General features: G+C 44.8%; 1 protein-coding gene and 1 non-coding gene across 2 annotated transcripts; both read left to right on the top strand.

Moving 5' to 3' along the window:
* The first annotated feature begins 11 nt into the window (after window positions 1–11).
* On the top strand, window positions 12–8,976 carry NPC2 (NPC intracellular cholesterol transporter 2). The gene is made up of 4 exons (XM_065941456.1): window positions 12–204; window positions 3,825–3,932; window positions 5,491–5,663; window positions 8,106–8,976. The coding sequence occupies exons 1-4, from the start codon at window positions 123–125 to the stop codon at window positions 8,190–8,192; spliced, it is 450 nt and encodes a 149-aa protein (XP_065797528.1). The 5' UTR covers window positions 12–122; the 3' UTR covers window positions 8,193–8,976.
* Window positions 7,228–7,418, top strand: LOC136172808 (U2 spliceosomal RNA). The gene has a single exon (XR_010664141.1). It is a non-coding gene; the product is annotated as a U2 spliceosomal RNA (small nuclear RNA).
* Window positions 8,977–19,630: the final 10,654 nt, after the last annotated feature.

The raw sequence follows: 19,630 nt of genomic DNA, 5'->3' as shown, positions 1-19,630 counted from the left end.
AGCTGGCCAGTGGCCGGTAGCCTGACTGGGCTCCTCCCCCGGCCCGGCCCATCCCTGAAGACTTTTATCTTGTGACCGAGACAGCTGGTTCTCCCTTCCTTGAGCTTGGAGCCTTAGCAGTGATGCGTTTCTTGGCCGTCGCGTTCCTGTTCCTGGCACTCAGTGCCTCCGCCCTGGCCGAGCCAGTGAAATTCAAGGACTGCGGTGAGCCCCGGGGCCAGTCCGAAGTTCCCGCGCCCTCTGCGGGAGCCCCTGACAGAATCTGATGCTGGGCTGGGTTTGGCGGGTCCTGCGAGCAGCCAGGCTCGGCCTCGGACCCTTGGTGGAGTGGGCTGGAGTCGGTTGCAGTAGGGGACAAGGTGCTGGTCTGGATAAAACCAGACTTTCACAACTTTATCTCATGAACCCATGTTTGGGTCCCAGCACATTCCTGGAGGTGGGCTTTTTGCTGAAGTTTCCTAAAGTTTGTAGGGCAAACAGCCGAAGGTTCACGTGCCGCTTGGGGCGTCACGGATGCGGTACAAAACTTCTCTTTATTTCTGCCTTGTGTCTTGGGTGCCCGCTCCCTCCCCCCTCCTTTTGCTTTTCTTTTATATTTCCCTTTCGATGACACGTCAAAAGTCAATTCTCCTTTCATGAGCTATTCCTTTAGGGCTTCCTTTGGGGATATGGCACTCATAATTCTTTCCAGTTTTCTCCTCCTATTTATAAAACTCTTGTTTCTGGTCGCAACTTGTGATACATAACCCTCTCTTGCAGCTGTGGTTGGAATCTTTGATGAGAAATACAACGGGGTAGAAACTGTGAGTTCCTTCAGTCAAATCTATCCAAATTAAATGTTTGAGCAGAGCTTTTCTGAAATGGAGAAGTGTAATGATAAGTGTAAGAGAAATGAAACTGACTTTATAAGATTTGTGAGCTGGAAGAAATCTTGGAGATCCTATAATCAATCATGGGCATTCCAAGTGGCACTAGTGGTAAATAACTCACTTGCCAATGCAGGAGATGCAAGAGAGGAGGTTTGATCCCTGAGTCTGGAAGATCCTCTGGAGGAGGAAATGGCAACCCCTTCCAATATTCTTGCGTGGGAAGTCCCATGGACAGAGGAGCCTCACAGGCTACAGTCCATGAGGCCGCAAAGAGTTAGACATGACTGAGCACACACACACTCATATAGTCAATCATTGAATTTCAAAGAGGTTAAGTAACTCACCCAATTACACGGCATAATGACAACCAGAATAAATGTGCTTCTTTACATCCAGTGCCCAGATAATAGTAACTGCCCAATAAATATTTGTTGGAAAAGTAAATGAGGGAATAAATACTCTTTCCACTATATTTCCAAAATTCATGTTGAGGCAAGAGCAGAATTGGGGGCTAGGGCTAGGAGTGATCAAGGAATAAAAATTGCTGGCCTATTAATGCTTAACAAATGCTGTTCCACTGAACTACGAGACTGGCATTTGAAAGATGTTATTATCACCTCACATTACTGCCTTTCCCTCCACTAAACTTAGTGGCCAACTTTAGATGAAGACACTTTGTTAACTTTATCAACTCATTCAACTCTTGCAGTCTGAAACCAGCACATAAAGTAACGTGCCCAAGTTCTTACAGCTAGTAAGCAGTAGGAAACTAGTGGGTGTTTGTGAGTCACTTTGGGTTTCAACAGTAGCATTAACATAAAAAAAAAAAAAAAAAAAAAAAAAAACCTAAGGAAACTGAATCCTGAGATTGGTCTGCTCCTGTGAAAAAAACCAGGTGGACACCTATGGCAAGAACTTCTTAAGGGAAGGAGAGTTTCACTGACAGACTTGGAATTTACTTTTGAATTGGGAAATACAATGTAAAAACTTCAGTGCCCACATCAAAAGATTTTTTGAGTCCCACTCTGCCTCCTTTCTCCTAAAGTGGTATTTCCTCAAGTCAGAAATGGGGCTGAGCAAACTAGTTTTGCAATTTTTGAGGGTTAGGACTGAGAAAGTTGCTCTGTTGACACTGGAAATCCAAGAACCTCTTGTCAACAAAAAGAAAAAAAAAAGCAAAACTGAATGAAGTAGCTAAGTACTACCCTCTAGATCAGTAGAGGGTACTGAGGATACTCAGTACCTCCTGGATCATGTGAGCCATCCTTGATAGAAACTAGAAGTTGAAAGCTTCAGCATAAGCACTGGTTTTTTAATAAGTTGTTGATTAAGGTTCCCGATATTTTTTTTTTTCTGGTCCTAAAAGATAGGACAGAGTAGAAGAGAGTCCTTAGAGAAAAGAATCTTGTATTTATGTTTTGAGGACTTTGCCATGATGGAGAAGCAAGTTGGGATAGGGGACAGCAAAGTATAGTTTACAGAACTAGCTGGAGCAGCGTTAGTCAAAAGAAGGAAACTGTTTCACCCAAGATAATGTGCTCTCAACCTGCCATTTTCTTTGTCTTCATACACTGTACTTTTGAGACAGTCCGTTCTATTGTCTAGATCCAGAATTTCTACCCACAAAGTAAATTTGAGGTGGGAGGCTCACCTTTTGTGTCAAAGGGGAACTTGCTAACCCACCCAGGAGCAGCTGCTCTAGATTAAATTCATGGACTAAATCCCAGTATGATGGTGATGATGATGATGATGATGATGATAATGATGATGATGTGTGTGTGTGTGTGTTCACTCTCAGTTGTGTCCAACTCTCTGACCCCATGAGCTGTAGCCCACCAGGCTCCTCTGTTTATTGGATTTTCCAGGCAAGAAGACTGGAGTAGGTTGCCATTTCCTCCTTCAGGGGATCTTCCTGACCCAGGGATGAAACCCATGTCTCTTGTGTCTCCTGCCTTGGCAGGTGGATTCTTTAGAACTCGAGCCACCTGGGAATTGCCCCAGTATAATGATAGTAATGGTGAATACCTGTATAGCAGTACTACGTTCTAAGCACTTATTAAGGGTTATAATGTATTAGCTCACCTACCCTCTGAGGTAGGTACTGTTATTAGCCCCAGGGAGGCTAAGTATCTTGCCTTAAGTTTCCACAATGCTTGATGGAGCGGGTGAGATTTCACAGCCAGGTGTCGGATCCCAGAGTCTAGCTCTCAGCAGTGGTATATGAGTGGTGGAGCTTAAACTTAACCAGTTTTTACTTCTGTTCTCTCCCATTCAGCTGTATGGTTTCAGGGGCCTGGATGAAGTAAAAAGATTCTTAAAAGATTTGTGCTTAACTTTTCTTGGTCAGAGTATTTTTGTCCTTATTTAGACTGGCGGAGGGGAAAAAGGCACACTCCCTGCCTCCAGCCACTTATTTTGAAGAACATGGGTTCCCGAGTAGAGTGTACCCCTCTGCTCTGTGTATCTCAAATGTGTGCTTGAAACTGTTCTCATGGGTAGCAGTATTCAAAGCTCAGAGACCGTGAGTTGGATAGCCACCAGGGCAGGATTGAAAGACCAGGGGTGGTGGGGGTAGGAAGGACAGTTAAGAGAGTAGCCAGTCTCAAGATTACAACTGGAAACAGTAGCCTTAGACGCCAAGTGGAAACAGTAGCTATGTGACTTGAGTCATCACTTAAGCTGTGTGTGCCACTTTCAGATCCTGTGTCAGGATGGATGGAGGGGTGGGGATGGTTTTCCCTGGTGGAGCCCTCCCAGCTTGTAGAGTAGGGGAGCTGGCTATGTATACGCGATCATTTCCTTAATTCCCCTCCACCTGTCAAATATGAGCAGTTTCTCACCACTCTGCTGGTCCCAGTGGTCTCATTGGGAAGACAGAGCACCGTCCCATGAGGTAGGAGACTGCCAAGGTGATTTGTTTTCCCTCCATTCAAACAAATTTTTCTTTTTTTGCAGGTTCTGGGGTCGGAGTTATAAAGGAAGTGAATGTGAGCCCATGTCCCACCCAGCCCTGCAAACTGCACAAAGGACAGTCTTACAGTGTCAATGTTACGTTCACCAGTAGTAAGTAAAAGTGTTTTTTACCTTCAAATTCATCTTAAAGTGTGACATCAACCTAAGAATTGGAGTGAGCATGGGAATGTGAGGAGGAGGGAATTGCAGTCAGGAATTCCGTGACCTCCCTCTCAGTGGACAAAGCTAGGATTCACCATGCTTTTACGCACCCTTCTCATACTGGGTCCCCCGTGCCTGTTTCTTGGAGTCCGTAGTTGCCAGACTCCCTTTAAGCAAAGGGGATTTCCATGTGTTCACAGGTCAGAGAAGACAGCTTGCCTTATTGTGGTCCATATTACACAGCAGATTTCATGGGCATGTCAACTCTTTAGCTACAGACTGCAGAGTGTTAGTACCAACCTCAACTCTGTAGACCTTAGAACTCTTCCAAAATGTTATTTCAAGCAATATATCTTCCAGTTGTTAAGTCTATATTCTGCCTGAAAATATAGGAGCAATTAATATTTAGCCTTGTAAGATTTGGGAACTTAACTCTTGACCCAAGAAACAATCAAGAAGTCCAAGCTTTCTTCTTCAACTTGAAGAAATGTTATTGGAACTTATTTATTTCATATTTATTCATCTCCTTCAGTTTCCCAGGAATCTGGACAAATGTAAAATCTCTGCTTCTAAAAAGGGCAGCTGCCCTGAATCTTCCCCTCATTTTCTATCCTATGGAACTAGACAGACTAATAAAAAAAATCTCAGAGTTCCTATCATCTCTTGTTCATAAGCCCAAAGACAGCTCTAAGTCCTAGAGTTGTCATCTCTCTTGGATAAATACCCCATCCCCTCTATTGTTCTAAACCAGAAATGTATCTTCTTAACAAAAGTAATTCCCAGCTGGGAGACAGAAACAGAGCCAATACTCTGGATCTCCAGAAGAATCTAATAGCTCATAACTCCAGTTTCCCTAATTTTATTACGCTTATTCCTCCTGCCTTTTGATTTGGAGGGTAAAGGTGAGCAAGAAATGTACCTTTCTCTTACGGTTTCTAAAGAGTTACTGCTTCCACTCCTGTTACAGGCCATGACATTTCTGTGGAGACTTCTAGTCCCTCTTTCTGTGTTGTCTCTCCACTTTATTCTTAATTTTTATTGGAATCCTTAGGACAGGGTATGTGAGAATTCAGAGACCACAGTCTTTAAGATGCACAGTACCCTTTGACAGAATGTGATGCAGATCGTAAACAGAAAGTTGACTGCCAAAAGTCAGTTAGCTTGTTCCATAAGGTTGTTTATCCAGGTAGCTCTGATTCTTCTAAGAAACTGAAAGGCAATGAAGAGCAAGGTGGGGTTAAGAGCGAAGAAAACAGCCCCCACTGATTATTTTTATTTTTGCATAATTCAGGAATTTTTCAAGTTTCTGAGTGATTACTCTCTGCATAGCATTCATGGAAGTACTAAGTGTAACTGCAAAGAGAGTAGACCCTAGGAATTAAGAGGTACATACTTTGGTTTGCCATCACAGCAATGCCATTGCTTGAGACTATGTCTGAATCCTTTAAGTTTGAAAATAGGCTGTTTCCTTCCCCATCTGATTCTCTCTTTTTTTTTTCCCTCTTAGATACTCAGTCTCAAGGTAGCAAGGCTGTGGTACATGGCATTGTGATGGGCATCCCAGTTCCCTTTCCCATTCCTGAGTCTGATGGTTGTAAGTCTGGAATCACATGCCCCATCGAAAAAAATAAGACCTATAACTACGTGAACAAACTACCCGTGAAGAGTGAATATCCCTCTGTAAGTGACATTGTGGTTGAGAACACTGAGAGTCCTGTGACTAGTTTGGAAATCGGAGGAGAGCGGGCAGGAAGAAAAGATTAGAACAGGAATCCTTCATCTCTATGAGGAAGAAGCGAATGCCTAAGGGAAAAGAGTATGGGAATCGTGCGGTGCAGTTCTCACCGTGTCCCTTCGTTCTTTGTCTTTTGCCTAAAGGTTGAAAAGTGAGAGTGTTAGTCGCTCAGTCATATCCAGCTCTTTCTGACCCCATGGACTGTAGCCTGCCAAGCTCCTCTGTCCATGGAATTCTCCAGGCAAGAATACTGGAGTGGGTTGCCAGTTCCTTCTCCAGGGGATCCTTCCCTCTCCAGGGCTTGAACCCATGCCTCCTGTATAGGCAGGCAGATTCTTTACCACTGAGCCAACCAGGGAAACCCTACAAAATTTTAGCTAGGTATCAGATAGTTCAAGATTTCAAGTAGTCGTCACACTGTCACCAGAAAAACCTGGTCTCTCCATTAATCTCTTAACAAGAGAGCAGTCATGTGTGAGGTCCATAGCAGAATGGTAGCTTTTTCCTCTCTGCTTTCTCTCCTCCACCCCACCCCCACCCCCACCCCCACCTCTGACTCACACTGCTACACCTGCCTCTTCATCTGCGGAGTACGTGAGATAGAGCCTGCTAGAATGGGCCTGTGTTAACGATTATGAATCTTGGTAAGAATGGAGGAAATAAAGGGACTACTCTCTTCAATGAAGAGAAAGAGCTGCATTTCTTCAAAGGAGATCGAGTCAAACCAGGAGCAATCTGGCCATTTTTTCCGTAGAAACAGCCAGTAATTAAAGAACATTCTAAAAAGACTCAAATTAGGGAGTCTGTGCTTACCATGCACGTGTGCTTAGTCACTAAGCTGCGTCCGACTCTTGGCGACCCCATGGACTGCAGCCCGCCAGGCTCCTCTGTCCGTCGGATTCTCCAGGCAAGAGTACTGGAGTGGGCTGCCATGCCCTCCTCCAGGGGATCTTCCCAACCCAGGGATTAAACACAGGTCTCCCCGCACTGCAGGCGGACTCTTTACCATCCGAGCCACTAAGGAAGCCCCTAGGGAGTCTGTGTTTGAGAGATCTCAGAGGTGCTAAAGGCCAGGGACAGATTTGTAGATTAATTTGCAGACCAGCCATGTAGTCATGGGCATATCTGAGCCTCAGTAACTTAAATCAAGTCTAGTTAGGACCCAATACAGAGTAGGCACTTAATATATGGTAGTTATTGTTCAGTGACATATCATTTGTTTTTTGTTTGTTTTTGTTCTGTTGCTCTGCAGGGCTTAAGTGACATTTCATTTGAAAACCAGCTCAAACTATGTTAATGTGTGCAGTAAGTGAAACAGTAGTTAATGTGTACTAGTCTTGAAAAACTTACCAAACAAGTTTCAAAGCTGGGTATCACTATTATCCAAATGTTGCATTCTGAAGAAACATTTTGAGTACAAAAGAGAGGTTGTAGCTAAAAGCAAGTAAGCTAAGGTCCACATAAGAAGGAACTGGCCAAGGTGCCAGTGATCTATTAAGAATTAGAAGGATCACTTCTCGGCCTTTTGGCTAGGATCAAGTATAGTATCTGTTCTTATCAGTTTAATATCTGATACATTCTCTATCCTAGGACAATATATTAAATGAATTTTTGGAGCAGGAAGTTGGAATAGGAGCTTGCTCCATCCACTCCACGCATCGACCTGGTATTGCAGTACTTCCAGGAACAGTGCACCCCTCTCTCTTTTTTTTTAAAAAAAAAAAAAAGAAAAAAAGAATTAGGAGATAGCTCCTAGTGTAACCAAAGATTGGTTACAGAGATCTCCATGGATATAATGTCAAAAAACGACTTAAGGACATTAATCAAAACTATATTGCCACAAAGGTCATTGTCCCTGAAAGTATTCATACAACCCTAAACTTCTTTGGACATCCTTTGTGCTTTGACATTTCTCTTTTCAGCTAATAAGTAAGTTTCCTGAGATCTAGGAATTGAACTATTTACTCTCTGCTCTTCATAGTTAAAAGTTGGGAGAAGCTGGATCATGTTGTCAAAATGCATGTGAAATTGTTTAACTTTAAAATTCTTTGTCATGGGTGCCTTCATTTATGTATCATTGACCTAAGAGGAAAAAAAATGCTTTATAAATTGTATTTAAGAAGCTAACTAGACTAGGATGTGGTACTACTAACACTAAATCCAAGGTGAAACTTGGTTTACCCTTCTAAGCTTAAGGACACAGACTGTGCCTGCACCCCACCCAAACAGCCTTCATGATGGCATGATTTAAGAAGAAAAGTATGAGGAATAGCCAGTTTGTTAGAATTTCTGTCTAGGATTCATAGTTAAAATTCATAGTTTAACCCATTCTGGATTGAGGTGAGGTCCTAGTTTCATTTCATTCTTGATTTTTTTTCTTTCTCCAGATAAAAGTGGTGGTACAGTGGGAACTTACGGATGACAAAGACCAACGTTTCTTCTGCTGGGAGATCCCAATAGAGGTTGAAGCCTAGAGCTGCTCAGTGCCAATATGTCCATCTGGGGGTGAGAGAGCACGGGTGGAGGGAGGGGAGGAGAAATCAAATCTAAGCTCAATCAGTGCCATAAGATGAAAGGAACTTCGAGACTACCGTTTTATGCCTCTCAACCTCCAAAAGCGTCTAAGACCCTGTTCCTGAGAGCTTGGAACTGTCTCCCTTGAATTATCCTTTGTAAAAGGGTTGGTGTTGGATAAGTGAGACTTATCCAACTTTTCTTTCCGAGAGAAGGTGAGACTGCAGGGATTGAGTCAGTTGTCTTCAGGTTTCGGAGGGTTTTTGTTGGTTTTGGCGGGTTTTGTTTTTGGTTTGGATTTTTTTGGCTTATTTTGCCTTTGGAATAAGGAGGGTGTCACCAGACAGAACCTGAATGAAGCTGCTTGGGGGGGACCGGATAACTTGCCCTAGGGCTGCCGGCCCTTGCAGCAGAGGATGGGTTCCAACCGCGTCCGTCTACCTGGGATCACACCTGCAAGTTCCTTGTCTCCATGTGTCTCGTTGAGCTCAGTGCATCCGGCCAGTGAGCCTCCTCACCACTAGCTCCAACTGTTTCTCCAGCCGTGACTTGCTCTTCAGCGGCGTCACCGAAATTTCTCTGCGGTTAGCTCATGTCTCCTTTTCTAACTTAGGTCGTTTTCATTAATTGCAGCATTTGATTAGCACGTGTTTTGATTTTTTTTTTTTTTTAAACAATACTAACTTGTGACCTCTTTATGCACGTCTCTTTGAATAAACAAACACTTGGCAATCTTCTTCTGCATTTGGGCTGTGGACAACTTCTTTTACCCAGTGTGTTACCCCAGATCCATGGGAGGTGAACATTCAGTCCCGTGGTCCCCGAGTACAGTAGAGACGTGACTTTCAGAAACTGCTGTTTCTCCCTTTCACACAGGACTCACCTCTCTGTCTGACATAAAATGACCTTATTTACTTCACTTTGCACAATCTTATACCACCAGCTGCTTGAAAGAAACAGTGAAGGCAAGCATCCCCTAGTGGAATAGCAGCATCTGCAAGGTCAAGGGAACTGAATTTGGGGTGGGAGCGGGAAGTAAGAAGTTAAAAGTTGGCATAAGCATAGTAATCTTCAGGAACCTTCTGCCATGGAGAAAGTCTAGAAGCTTAAAGATGAAATGTGAAGTTGCAGCAAGTACTGGCTGAATTATTTAAATCTTGGCGTGTCCTGCTCTTGAAGTACAAGTACAATCATGGGCATATAGTTTGCTGTTTTAAGTCAGTGTACTATCTATCAGCTTTCAGCTGTCACAGGGGCTACAACCCCATTCACAAAGGAGTCGGGTAATGTGGCCCTTGGAAGGTCATCTTTTTTAGTCTGGAGTGCTTAGGCAGTAAATAAATCATTTAGTCAGTTCTCTTCATCCTATTTTTTCTAGGTTTCTTCGGCTTGTGAGTTTCCCAGGAAAACCACCAGAGGACAGCCATACATTGGGAATAAGGTTATCAGCAGCCAAGATTTCCAAGTTAATTCCTAGAGCCATTCAATCATTGTACTCTAACTAGGATGTTCTGTGTATTCTATCACATTGTGCCTAAAGGGACAGCCCACTGTGTCTTCCTGTGCTGGACCCTGGGCTTATCAGACTTAAATGGATTCCAAAGGTGCTGTGGCTTCAGACTGCTGGTAGTTGGATCCCGGCTTCATCAATCAGAGGGATTACCAGGAGTGCTTAGTCGCTCAGTTGTGTCTGACTCTTTGCGACCCCATGGACTGTAGCCTGCCAGGCTCCTCTGTCCATGGAGATTCTCCAGGCAAGAATATTGGAGTGGGTTTTCATGCCCTCTTCCAGGGGATCTTCCCAATCCAGGGATTAAACCCAGGTCTCCTGAGTTGCAGGTGGATTCTTTGCCATCTGACCCACCCAGGAGCCAAGGATTACCAGTAGGATCTTAAAATCTCTTAACCTTTGGGCACTTCAGTTTCCTTATGGGTTAACTAGATAATAATAACAGTAAGGCTGTGAGAATTAAATGAGATGTTACATATAAAACATTAGAATGACCCTGACACATAGTGTACAATCAGGAAATATCAGCTGCTATTCCAAGAGACATAGACACTGTCCCTCATCTAGGTAGAGCCGGAAAATCAGAAGGTTCAATCTGCTGTGTGATGACATGTCCCCTCAAAGACGAGGCAATCCTCCGTACACGAGAGAAGCTCAGTTGTCCTGTGTATCTGCTCTCTCTCCTTCCCTGAAGACTCTCATGTCATTGGGCTCCTTTGAGGCTAACAGCTCCCTGCCCTGCAGTTTATACTTCTGTCCTCACATTGAAAGAAGACAGAAGAAAAGCAGTTCCACTAGTGTCTATCCTTCAGTCAGAGCAGAAGGGTCACGCAGCAGCTTAGAACTGTTTACTGGCCATTGTGAGGATACACGGAGCCTGCAGCAGAGAGCTGAGTAGGGTTCCCATGGGGGGATTAGTTTGAAAGGTCATCTTCCATACAGAGGGCTCATAGGCGTACCCCTCAAAAAGGTCATGCTGTTTCCAATGATGCTCTCACTTTTCTAGTCCACTGAGCAAGCCATGGAGGCTTAGACAGCTCATCTGCATGAATTCAAGGGTAGAGAAACCCCAGACTCCAGTGAACAAAAAAATATGATGGCAGGGCTTCCCTGGTGGTGCAGTGAAAAAGAATCCCCTGGTAAAACAGGAAACAGGAGTTCAGTCTCTGATAGGGGAAGATCCTACATGCTTTGGAGCAACTAAGCACATGAGCCACCACTATTGAGACTGTTCTAGAGCCTTCGAGCCACAGCTACTGAAGCCTCTGTGCCCGAGAGCCTGTGCTCCTCAAGAGAACCCACCACAATTAGAAGCCCACACGCCACAATTAGAGAGTAGCCCCCACTTGCTGCAAGTAGAGAAAAGCCTGCGCAGCAATGAAGACCCAGCACAGTCAAAAATAAATAAAATTCAGTTCAGTTCAACCAGTCAGTCATGTCTGACTCTTGGCAACCCTATGGACTGCAGCACGCCAGGCTTCCCTGTCCATTGCCAACTCCGAGTTTACTCAAACTCATGTCCATTGAGTCGGTGATGCCGTCCAACCATCTCATCCTCTGTTGTCCCCTTCTCCCACCTTCAATCTTTCCCAGCATCAGGGTTTTTCCCAATGAGTCAATTCTTCACATCAGGTAGGCAAAGTATTGGCACCTCAGCTTCAGCATCAGTCCTTCAAATGAACACCCAGGACTGATCTCCTTTAGGATGGACTGGTTGGATCTCCCTGCAGTCCAAGGCACTCTGAAGAGTCTACTTCAACACCATAGTTCAAAAGCCTCAATTCTTCAGTGCTCAGCTTTCTTTATGGTCCAACTCTCACATCTATACAAGACTACTAGAAAAGCCATAACTTTGACTAGATGGACCTTTGTCAGCAAAGTAATGTATCTGCTTTTTAATATGCTGTATAGGTTGGTCATAGTTTTTCTTCTGAGGAGCAAGTGTCTTTTAATTTTATGGATGCAGTCACCATCCACAGTAAATTTGGAGCCCAAGAGAATAAAAAACAAACCATGATGGGAACTCCTGCTTATGGAATGAAGGGAATTCAATACCTAGTATCCCCAGTTTGGAAGAGTATTAGGTGGGAGGCCTGGCATTTAGTCAAATTTTCAGGGTAATGAAAAGTAATGAGCATGGAGTAATTTCTAATCTCATATGTTTGGTTTTGAAATTTTAGTTGACTTTTAAAAAGAAACAGATTGATCTTAATCATGCCTTGCAAAGGTTGGTAAAACAGTTTGTGCTCTAGGAACACCCACAGACATAAGAAAGTGACTCGCCATAGGTGAGGTCTGGGCTAGGGGATGATGATCTGGATTAGCCATTCACATCAGACAATCTGAAAAGCAAATATTGCTTAAATGACCGGGTTAGCATGAGGACAGGGTCATGGTACATAGGAAGAACACTGACACAGAGGAAAGGGTTATGTGTGAAAAATGTCTTGGAGGATGTTCCCAAGGGTCCTTGGGAAGGAGACATAATAGGATATAGAATTTGGGGGATTTAAAGGCCTGAGATACTCAGTTGAGGAGAGAGAAAGAGAGTATGTGTGTGTGTGTGTTGGGAAGTGGAGAAGCAGTCTCGTGTGACCTCCGGTAGAAAGTTGTGCTGGATCTCCATGGATGTTACCTAAAAAGTCTTTAGAAGAGTTGAGTCACTTTTGGGTGGTTGTGCTTTCTTCTACGAAGAGACTCCTCTGGCCTATCCCTCTGATTCTAAACTGAATCCTATTCACTTACAGCTGTCAGTTGACTAGCAACTAAATGGTCTGGGTGTTGGTTGCCATGGAAACAGCTAAAAGGCCCATTGCTATGGGAACCTACCATCCTTTCCCAACAAGAGGTTTGGTTCCTACAATGGAGTGGAGGCGGGTAGAGATGGGGCCCAGGAGATGGGCTGCAGAGGTGTCTTGAGTGTCCTTGGAGAAGGTGACCAAAGTGATGAGCAGGCCTGGCTGCCTCCTTATGACTGGGGCCAAAGAGGAGCAGTGGCGTCTCCCACTTGCTGTAGGCATCCCCGCCTGCTGTCTGCTCCTTGCCCCATGGTGCCAGAAGAGTGCAGCTGTTGGCCATCCTAAATGAAGAGCAAAGGCATGAGACCCTGAGGGCAGAGCCAGCCCTTCAGCACTGCTCCTCTCATCTGCTGGAGCCCTGAGAGGAAAAGTCCTGTCCCCTCTCTGCCTGGCAGGCTGTTCTCCACACATCATGTGTCCCAGATAAGCAGCCAGCAGGTGAAAGGATGAGCTTAGCTCTGCCTGTCAATGGGTCAAGCTGATAAGGAGCCTGGCATACAAAATGGATAGCTGCTGGCTGTGAATATGGCAGAGATGCTGGGGGTTCCAGGTGAGGAAGCAGGACTTCTGTTCTCTGCCTTAGAGAAATGCATTCCTCTCCTCTCCACCCCCTTCCCTACCCACAGGCCTCTACCACAAAAAGCAGTATTGCAGGTGGAGTAAAATCTTCAAAAGTGGGGTTTCAGAGAGGTTTTCAGGAAATGAACACAACAGTTATGGGATTCTTTTCTGGGTTTTGCAAGCAAGGGAAACAGCTTTAGTGTTGAGTGGTAAGCTGACCTTTTACTGAAAGACAAAACATCCTAGTGGCTCTGCCATTAATTACTGTCAATGTGTAATGTAAAAATGGAAGGGATTGGGTTAGATAACCTCTAAAGTATCTGTCGGAACTAACTGCTTATGATTCATTGAGACACTGAAAGGAAGCTCAAGCACCTCGGGCCAGCGGATGCAGGCTGGTCACACCTGTGAGAGCAAGGACAATTCCTGGAGTCCCGAGGGGCTTAGGACAGAGATTACAGCCAAAGTCTTTGATTTAGAGACCATTTCAGATAGGGCTTCCCTGGTGGCTCAGAGGGTGAAGAGTCTGCCTGCAAGGCAGGAGACCCGGGTTTGATTCCCTAGGTTGGGAAGATCTCCTGGAGAAGGAAATGGCTACCCACTCCAGTATTCTTGCCTGGAGCATTCCATGGACAGAGGAGCCTGGCGAGCTACAGTCCGTGGGGTTGCAAGAATCGGACACGACTGAGTGACTAAGAACAGCACAGCACACAGCCTCTGTTTCCTCAGCTGTAAAACAGGAGATTAAGCAGACCCCCCTGAGAGTGGTTCTCATGATGACCCAAGGTGGTATGTCAAAGTGCTCATCAAAGTGCCTGGCTCTGGCTCCGATAAGGACTAGAAGATTATTATTCTCCTAGATAAGAAAGGAAGGTTGCACCATGGAAACTGCTCAGGGGCCTAGAATCACAGGCATTTGCCATGGCTTTGTCTTCCAGATTTCATCTCAGGTGCCATTCAAGACCAGGGGGCTCCTCATGGCCTCCTGTGGTTTGGCTTCATTAAGGCAAATTCTAATCCTCTTTTTATAACACTTAGCCACATTGTTTTTTACGTGTAGTTTTTTGTGTGTCAGCTTACTTTTCTACTAAACTGTAAACATCTTGAGAATTGAGACTGCCGTTTCCTCTTTAAGTAAATGCTGAAAACTCAGCACTCAGCAATTACTTAGCAATTTTTATTTATTTATTTTGTCCCTCTACACGGCTTGCAGAATCTTAGTTCCCCAGTCACAGATTAATTTGACTTGGGTCACCACAGTGAAAGCGGTGAGCCCTAACCACTGGACCACCAGGGAATTCCCATTTAGCAAATTGTTTTAATGTGGAAAACAAACGTATTGATTCTTTGGGTTTTGAATCTGACCGTTTAACCCTCCAGTCACCTTGGTCTCCAAAAGGCTGGGAAAAGAAACAGTTGATTTGGTTTCATTCTCCCGAAGAAGGGCATGGTAGCACCCGATCCTGGCTCTAGAGCAGGACTCAGGCTCCCATTTTGTGGAAGCCAGCTGTCATCTGTGTCCAGGGCTCATTGACAATACTGGTTCGTCTCCAGCCCGCAGGTTCCCTGGCCTTGGGCTCCCTGCCTCCCCTCCTGCCGGTTGTCTGTCTTCAGTTCTGTTCCCCCAACCTCCCAGCTGCTCTTGGCTGCTCACCCCCCCCCACCCCCCCCCCACCCCCGTCTGGGTCACGATGTAGCTGCGTGTTGTATCAGGTTGCCTCTGAGAGTTCTGGAAAAAAAACGGATCTGGCTTATCCAACTCTCCCCTCTCTGGTTCGCTGAATCTCTGCAGCCCCTCCGCTTCCCTCCAGAGCTTGCCAGGGCTTGGCTGGATGGGAACGAGGCCCACAGAGCTGTCCAGAGCATCTCCCATCCTGTGGCTGCTGAAAAGCCTTTCCTTTCAAGGTAGGTAAAGAAAGCGCTGGGGAAGGGAGGGCGGCAGTGGGATGGATGTAGGAGAAAAAACTCTAGGAATACCATGGGCTAGTGGAGATGACTGGCAATTCATCCTGTGGATTTTTCTGCTTAGTATCTATTGACTTGATTAGCTGGATACACCCACAGAAAACAAGGTCTTGGATTTGATCATTCTAAGAACAAGTTTAAGATTTTGCTACCAAACCAGTTGTCTAAGGCAGATGGTGCTCTGGAAATATTTGCACTTAGTCCTGAGGGCATGGATGGCTTAGGCAACTGCTCACTTTCATTACCCTGATCCCCTTGTGGAATTTATATGAGAGGACACTGTGCACTCCTTCAAACCAGGAGCACCTGTTGTGTGCCAGGCACTCTGCTGTTCCCTGGGGGTAAAAAAATGCGAAGGGCCAGGTCTCTGCCTTCAAGGAGCTGTGAGTCTAGTGGTAGAGGCAAGCGGCAACCCATCAAGGCCATACAGCAGGACCATGCCGTGACTGTCACAGGTGCAGCAAGCCATGGCATCCAGAGGGAAAGAGCACTGAAGGTGATTTTGGCCTGAAAGAGGCAGAGCCAGGTCAGGCTTCTGCTGAGAGCATGTCTGCAAATGGAGGTGACAATTGCACTCATCTCACACACTAGTAAAGTAATGCTCAAAATTCTCCAAGCCAGGATTCAGTAATATGTGAACCGTGAACTTCTAGATGTTCAAGCTGGTTTTACAAAAGGCAGAGGAACCAGAAATCAAATTGTCAACATCCGCTGGATCATCGAAAGAGCAAGAGAGTTCCAGGAAAACATCTATTTCTGCTTTATTGACTATGCCAAAGCCTTTGACTGTGTGGATCACAGTAAACTGTGGAAAATTCTGAAAGAGATGGGTATACCAGACCACCTGACCTGCCTCTTGAGAAACCTATATGCAGGTCAGGAAGCAACAGTTAGAACTGGACATGGAACAACAGACTGGTTCCAAATGGTAAAAGGAGTACGTCAAGGCTGTATATTGTCACCCCGCTTGTTTAACTTATATGCAGAGTACATTATGAGAAACACTGGGCTAGAAGAAGCACAACCTGAAATCAAGATTGCCGGGAGAATCAGACATGCAGATGACACCACCCTTATGGCAGAAAGTAAAGAGGAACTAAAAAGCCTCCTGATGAAAGTGAAAGAGGAGAGTGAAAAAGTTGACTTAAAGCTCAACATTCAGAAAACTAAGATCATGGCATCTGGTCCCATCACTTCATGGGAAATAGATGGGGAAACGGTGGAAACAGTGACAGACTTTATTTTTGGGGCTCCAAAATCACAACAGATGGTGACTGCAGCCATGAAATTAAAAGACACTTACCCTTTGGAAGGAAAGTTATGACCTAAAAACCTATGGTTTTTCCAGTGGTCATGTATGGATGTGAGAGTTGGACTGTGAAGAAAGTTGAGTGCCAAAGAATTGATGCTTTTGAACTGTGGTGTTGGTGAAGACTCTTGAGAGTCCCTTGGACTGCAAGGAGATCCAACCAGTCCATCCTAAAGGAGATCAATCCTGGGTGTTCATTGGAAGGACTGATGTTAAAGCTGAAACTCCAATATTTGGCCACTTCATGCGAAGAGTTGACTCATTGGAAAAGACCCTGATGCTGGAAGGGATTGGGGGCAGGAGGAGAAGGGGACAACAGAGGATGAGATGGCTGGATGGCATCACTGACTCAATGGACATGAGTTTGAGTAGACTCTGGGAGTTGGTGATGGACAGGGAGGCCTGGTGTGCTGTGATTCATGGGGTCGCAAAGAGTCGGACATGACTGAGCAACTGAACTGAACTGAATGCAGTAGCTTCCCTGGTGGCTCAGAGGGTAAAGTGTCTGCCTGCAATGCAGGAGACCTGGGTTCGATCCCTGGGTCAGGAAGATCCCCTGGAGAAGGAAATGGCAACCCACTCCAGTACTCTTGCCTGGAAAATCCCATGGACAGAGAAGCCTGGTAGACTACAGTCCATGGGATCGCAAAGAGTCGGACACGACTGAGTGACTTCACTTAATGCAGTAGCAGGTCTTTATTCATCCATTGTTTATCCTTCCTTCATTCAACAAACATGACCCTACCCTTTGTCTCGTTTTTAATATTTATTTTAGTGAATTTACCTTCTCCTGAACTTCTGGTCTTGGTGAATTTGTTTTAACTTAAAGTTCCCCCTCCTTTGTTTATTCTGGAACTAAATAAGCATATTTGGTTATGTCCTGACTGTGTATCCAGTGTATATGTATGTATCTCCAGCTAAAATTAGCGATTTGGATTTTAGAATTCTGGCCCCCATCTGACCCACTTCTCTTTTCTCTGACTATGCTCTGGCCACACTGGTCTTCTTTCAGTTCCTCAAGTTGGCTGTGCTCCCCTCCTCTAGCCACGGGACTCTTACACATGCTGTTCCCTCTGACTGGAATGCCCCCCCTCCTTTAGTTAACTGTCGTTTAGCTAACTCTTACTCATCCTCCCCATTTATGCTGGAACGTCTCTTTCTCAAGGACGCCTTCTGGGACCACCTCACCTGGATCGGATCAAGTCCCTACTTTGCTCTATTCTTATAGCCCCTCATTTCCTTCCTTCCTAGCACAGCTCACAATTACATACTGATAGGATTAGTTGATTAATGTCATCTCTCCCAATGACTTGTAACCACCACCAGGGTAGAAAATACTTCTATTTTTTTCATCACCATATTCAGCACTTTGTCTAAGCAGCAGGTGGCCAATACATATTTTTTGAAAGAATTAATTAATGAAATGATTGATGACATTTTTGCCACTATTTGCCTTGAGCCTGAATGACTGTGTGTCCAAAACCAAAAACAATATAAAATGTAAAAACAAGGACAGGTACTGATAGGGAGCCTCCTCTGAGAGAGGCACAGAAAGAAAGTAAGCCAGGGGCAAGATGTCCCAGAGCCAGGAGACTCTGGGCTTGTTGCAGTGGAGAGCCAAGGCAGAAAAAATGAAGGGTCTGGAGCCCCCGGCAGGGTCAGACCTAGGAGGTAGGCTGGGGAGGAAGGAGAATCAACAGATAGGGATTGAGCCGTTACCCTGATTCTCGAGGATACCTGTGTCCCTTGGGTGTAAGATAATGTGCTGGGGTACAAAAGACAGGATAAGTGTCCCATTTTCCTATGGCTTCAGTTATAACTAGACCTTGGGGAATGAGGGGGAGGAAGACCATTTTATATTAAAACCAATACTGATATAGAGTGGAACATAAATTACATGTGATTATGAAAAGGCACGAGATTTTAAAGACATCAGTGCTATGACTGTAGTGGTAGTTCAGTGAAAGAGTCTGAAAAGCATTAATACTTCAAAGTACTATATTCCAAAGAATTTCATATGATTGAAATTTTATAAATCAGATAATACTAGAAATGTATGAAGAACCTGCTCTTTCGAGGCAATTTTTTTTTTTTTTAATTTTTGTACCACTCACCGCTCCCTTGAAGACTTAGCACAGCAGTAGTTGTGCATAAAGTGTTGAACTGAAACCACAGCAAACCACTCACTCTTAGTGTGGTCTGGAAATAATTTACTGGATTTTATTATTAAAATTGCTCTGCCTACCTCTAGAAAGAATTGGGCCACTTCTATGTCATTCTGGAGAGAAACTAAATAAAGAGGCTTCATGGAGTGTTATGTCCAAACCAGTGGGCCCCAACATTTTTGTCACCAGGGACCAGTTTTGTGGAAGACAATTTTTCCATAGACCAAGGAATGGTTTGGGGATGATTCAAGTTCATTACATTTGCTATGAACTTTATTTCTATTATTATTACATAAGCTCCACCTCATGGCAAATATATGGGGAAACAGTGGAAACAGTGATAGACTTTATTTTGGGGGGGCTCCAAAATCACTGCAGGTGGTGACTGCAGCCATGAAATTAAAAGATACTTGCTCCTTGGAAGAAAAGTTATGACCAACCTAGATAGCATATTAAAAAGCAGAGACATTACTTTGCCAACAAAGATCTGTCTAGTTCAAGCTATGGTTTTTCCAATGGTCATGTATGGATGTGAGAGTTGGACTATAAAGAAAGCTGAGTGCCAAAGAATTGATGCTTTTGAACTGTGGTGTTGGTGAAGACTCTTGAGAGTCCCTTGGACTGCAAGGAGATCCAACCAGTCAATCCTAAAGGAAATCAGTCCTGAATATTCATTGGAAAGACTGATGCTAAAGCTGATTTGAAGAACAGACTCATTGGAAAAGACCCTGATGCTGGGAAAGATTGAAGGCAGCAGGAGAAGGGGATGACAGAGGATGAGATGGTTGGATGGCATCACCGACTCAATGGACATAAGTTTGAGTAAACTCTGGGAGTTGGCAATGGACAGGGAGGCCTGGTGTGCTGCAGTCCATGGGGTCGAAAAGAGTTGGACACGACTGAGCGATTGAGCTGAACTGAAGCTCCACCTCAGATCATTAGCCATTAGCTTCGGGAGACTGGGGAGCCCTGGCCCAAACTATTCCAGGAAGAACTGTGGGGAAGACAATGGAGAGGTAGCAAGAGTGAGATGCAAGCAGAAAAATGGGAAGAGGATTTAATAACTTCCTGCTGTTGCCTGGAAGGAAGT

Source organism: Muntiacus reevesi, chromosome 7 (genome assembly GCF_963930625.1).
Source record: "Muntiacus reevesi chromosome 7, mMunRee1.1, whole genome shotgun sequence".
Lineage (NCBI taxonomy): Eukaryota > Metazoa > Chordata > Mammalia > Artiodactyla > Cervidae > Muntiacus > Muntiacus reevesi.
Note: the sequence above shows the minus strand (reverse complement) of the source record. Positions and strands in the feature narration are given on the sequence as shown.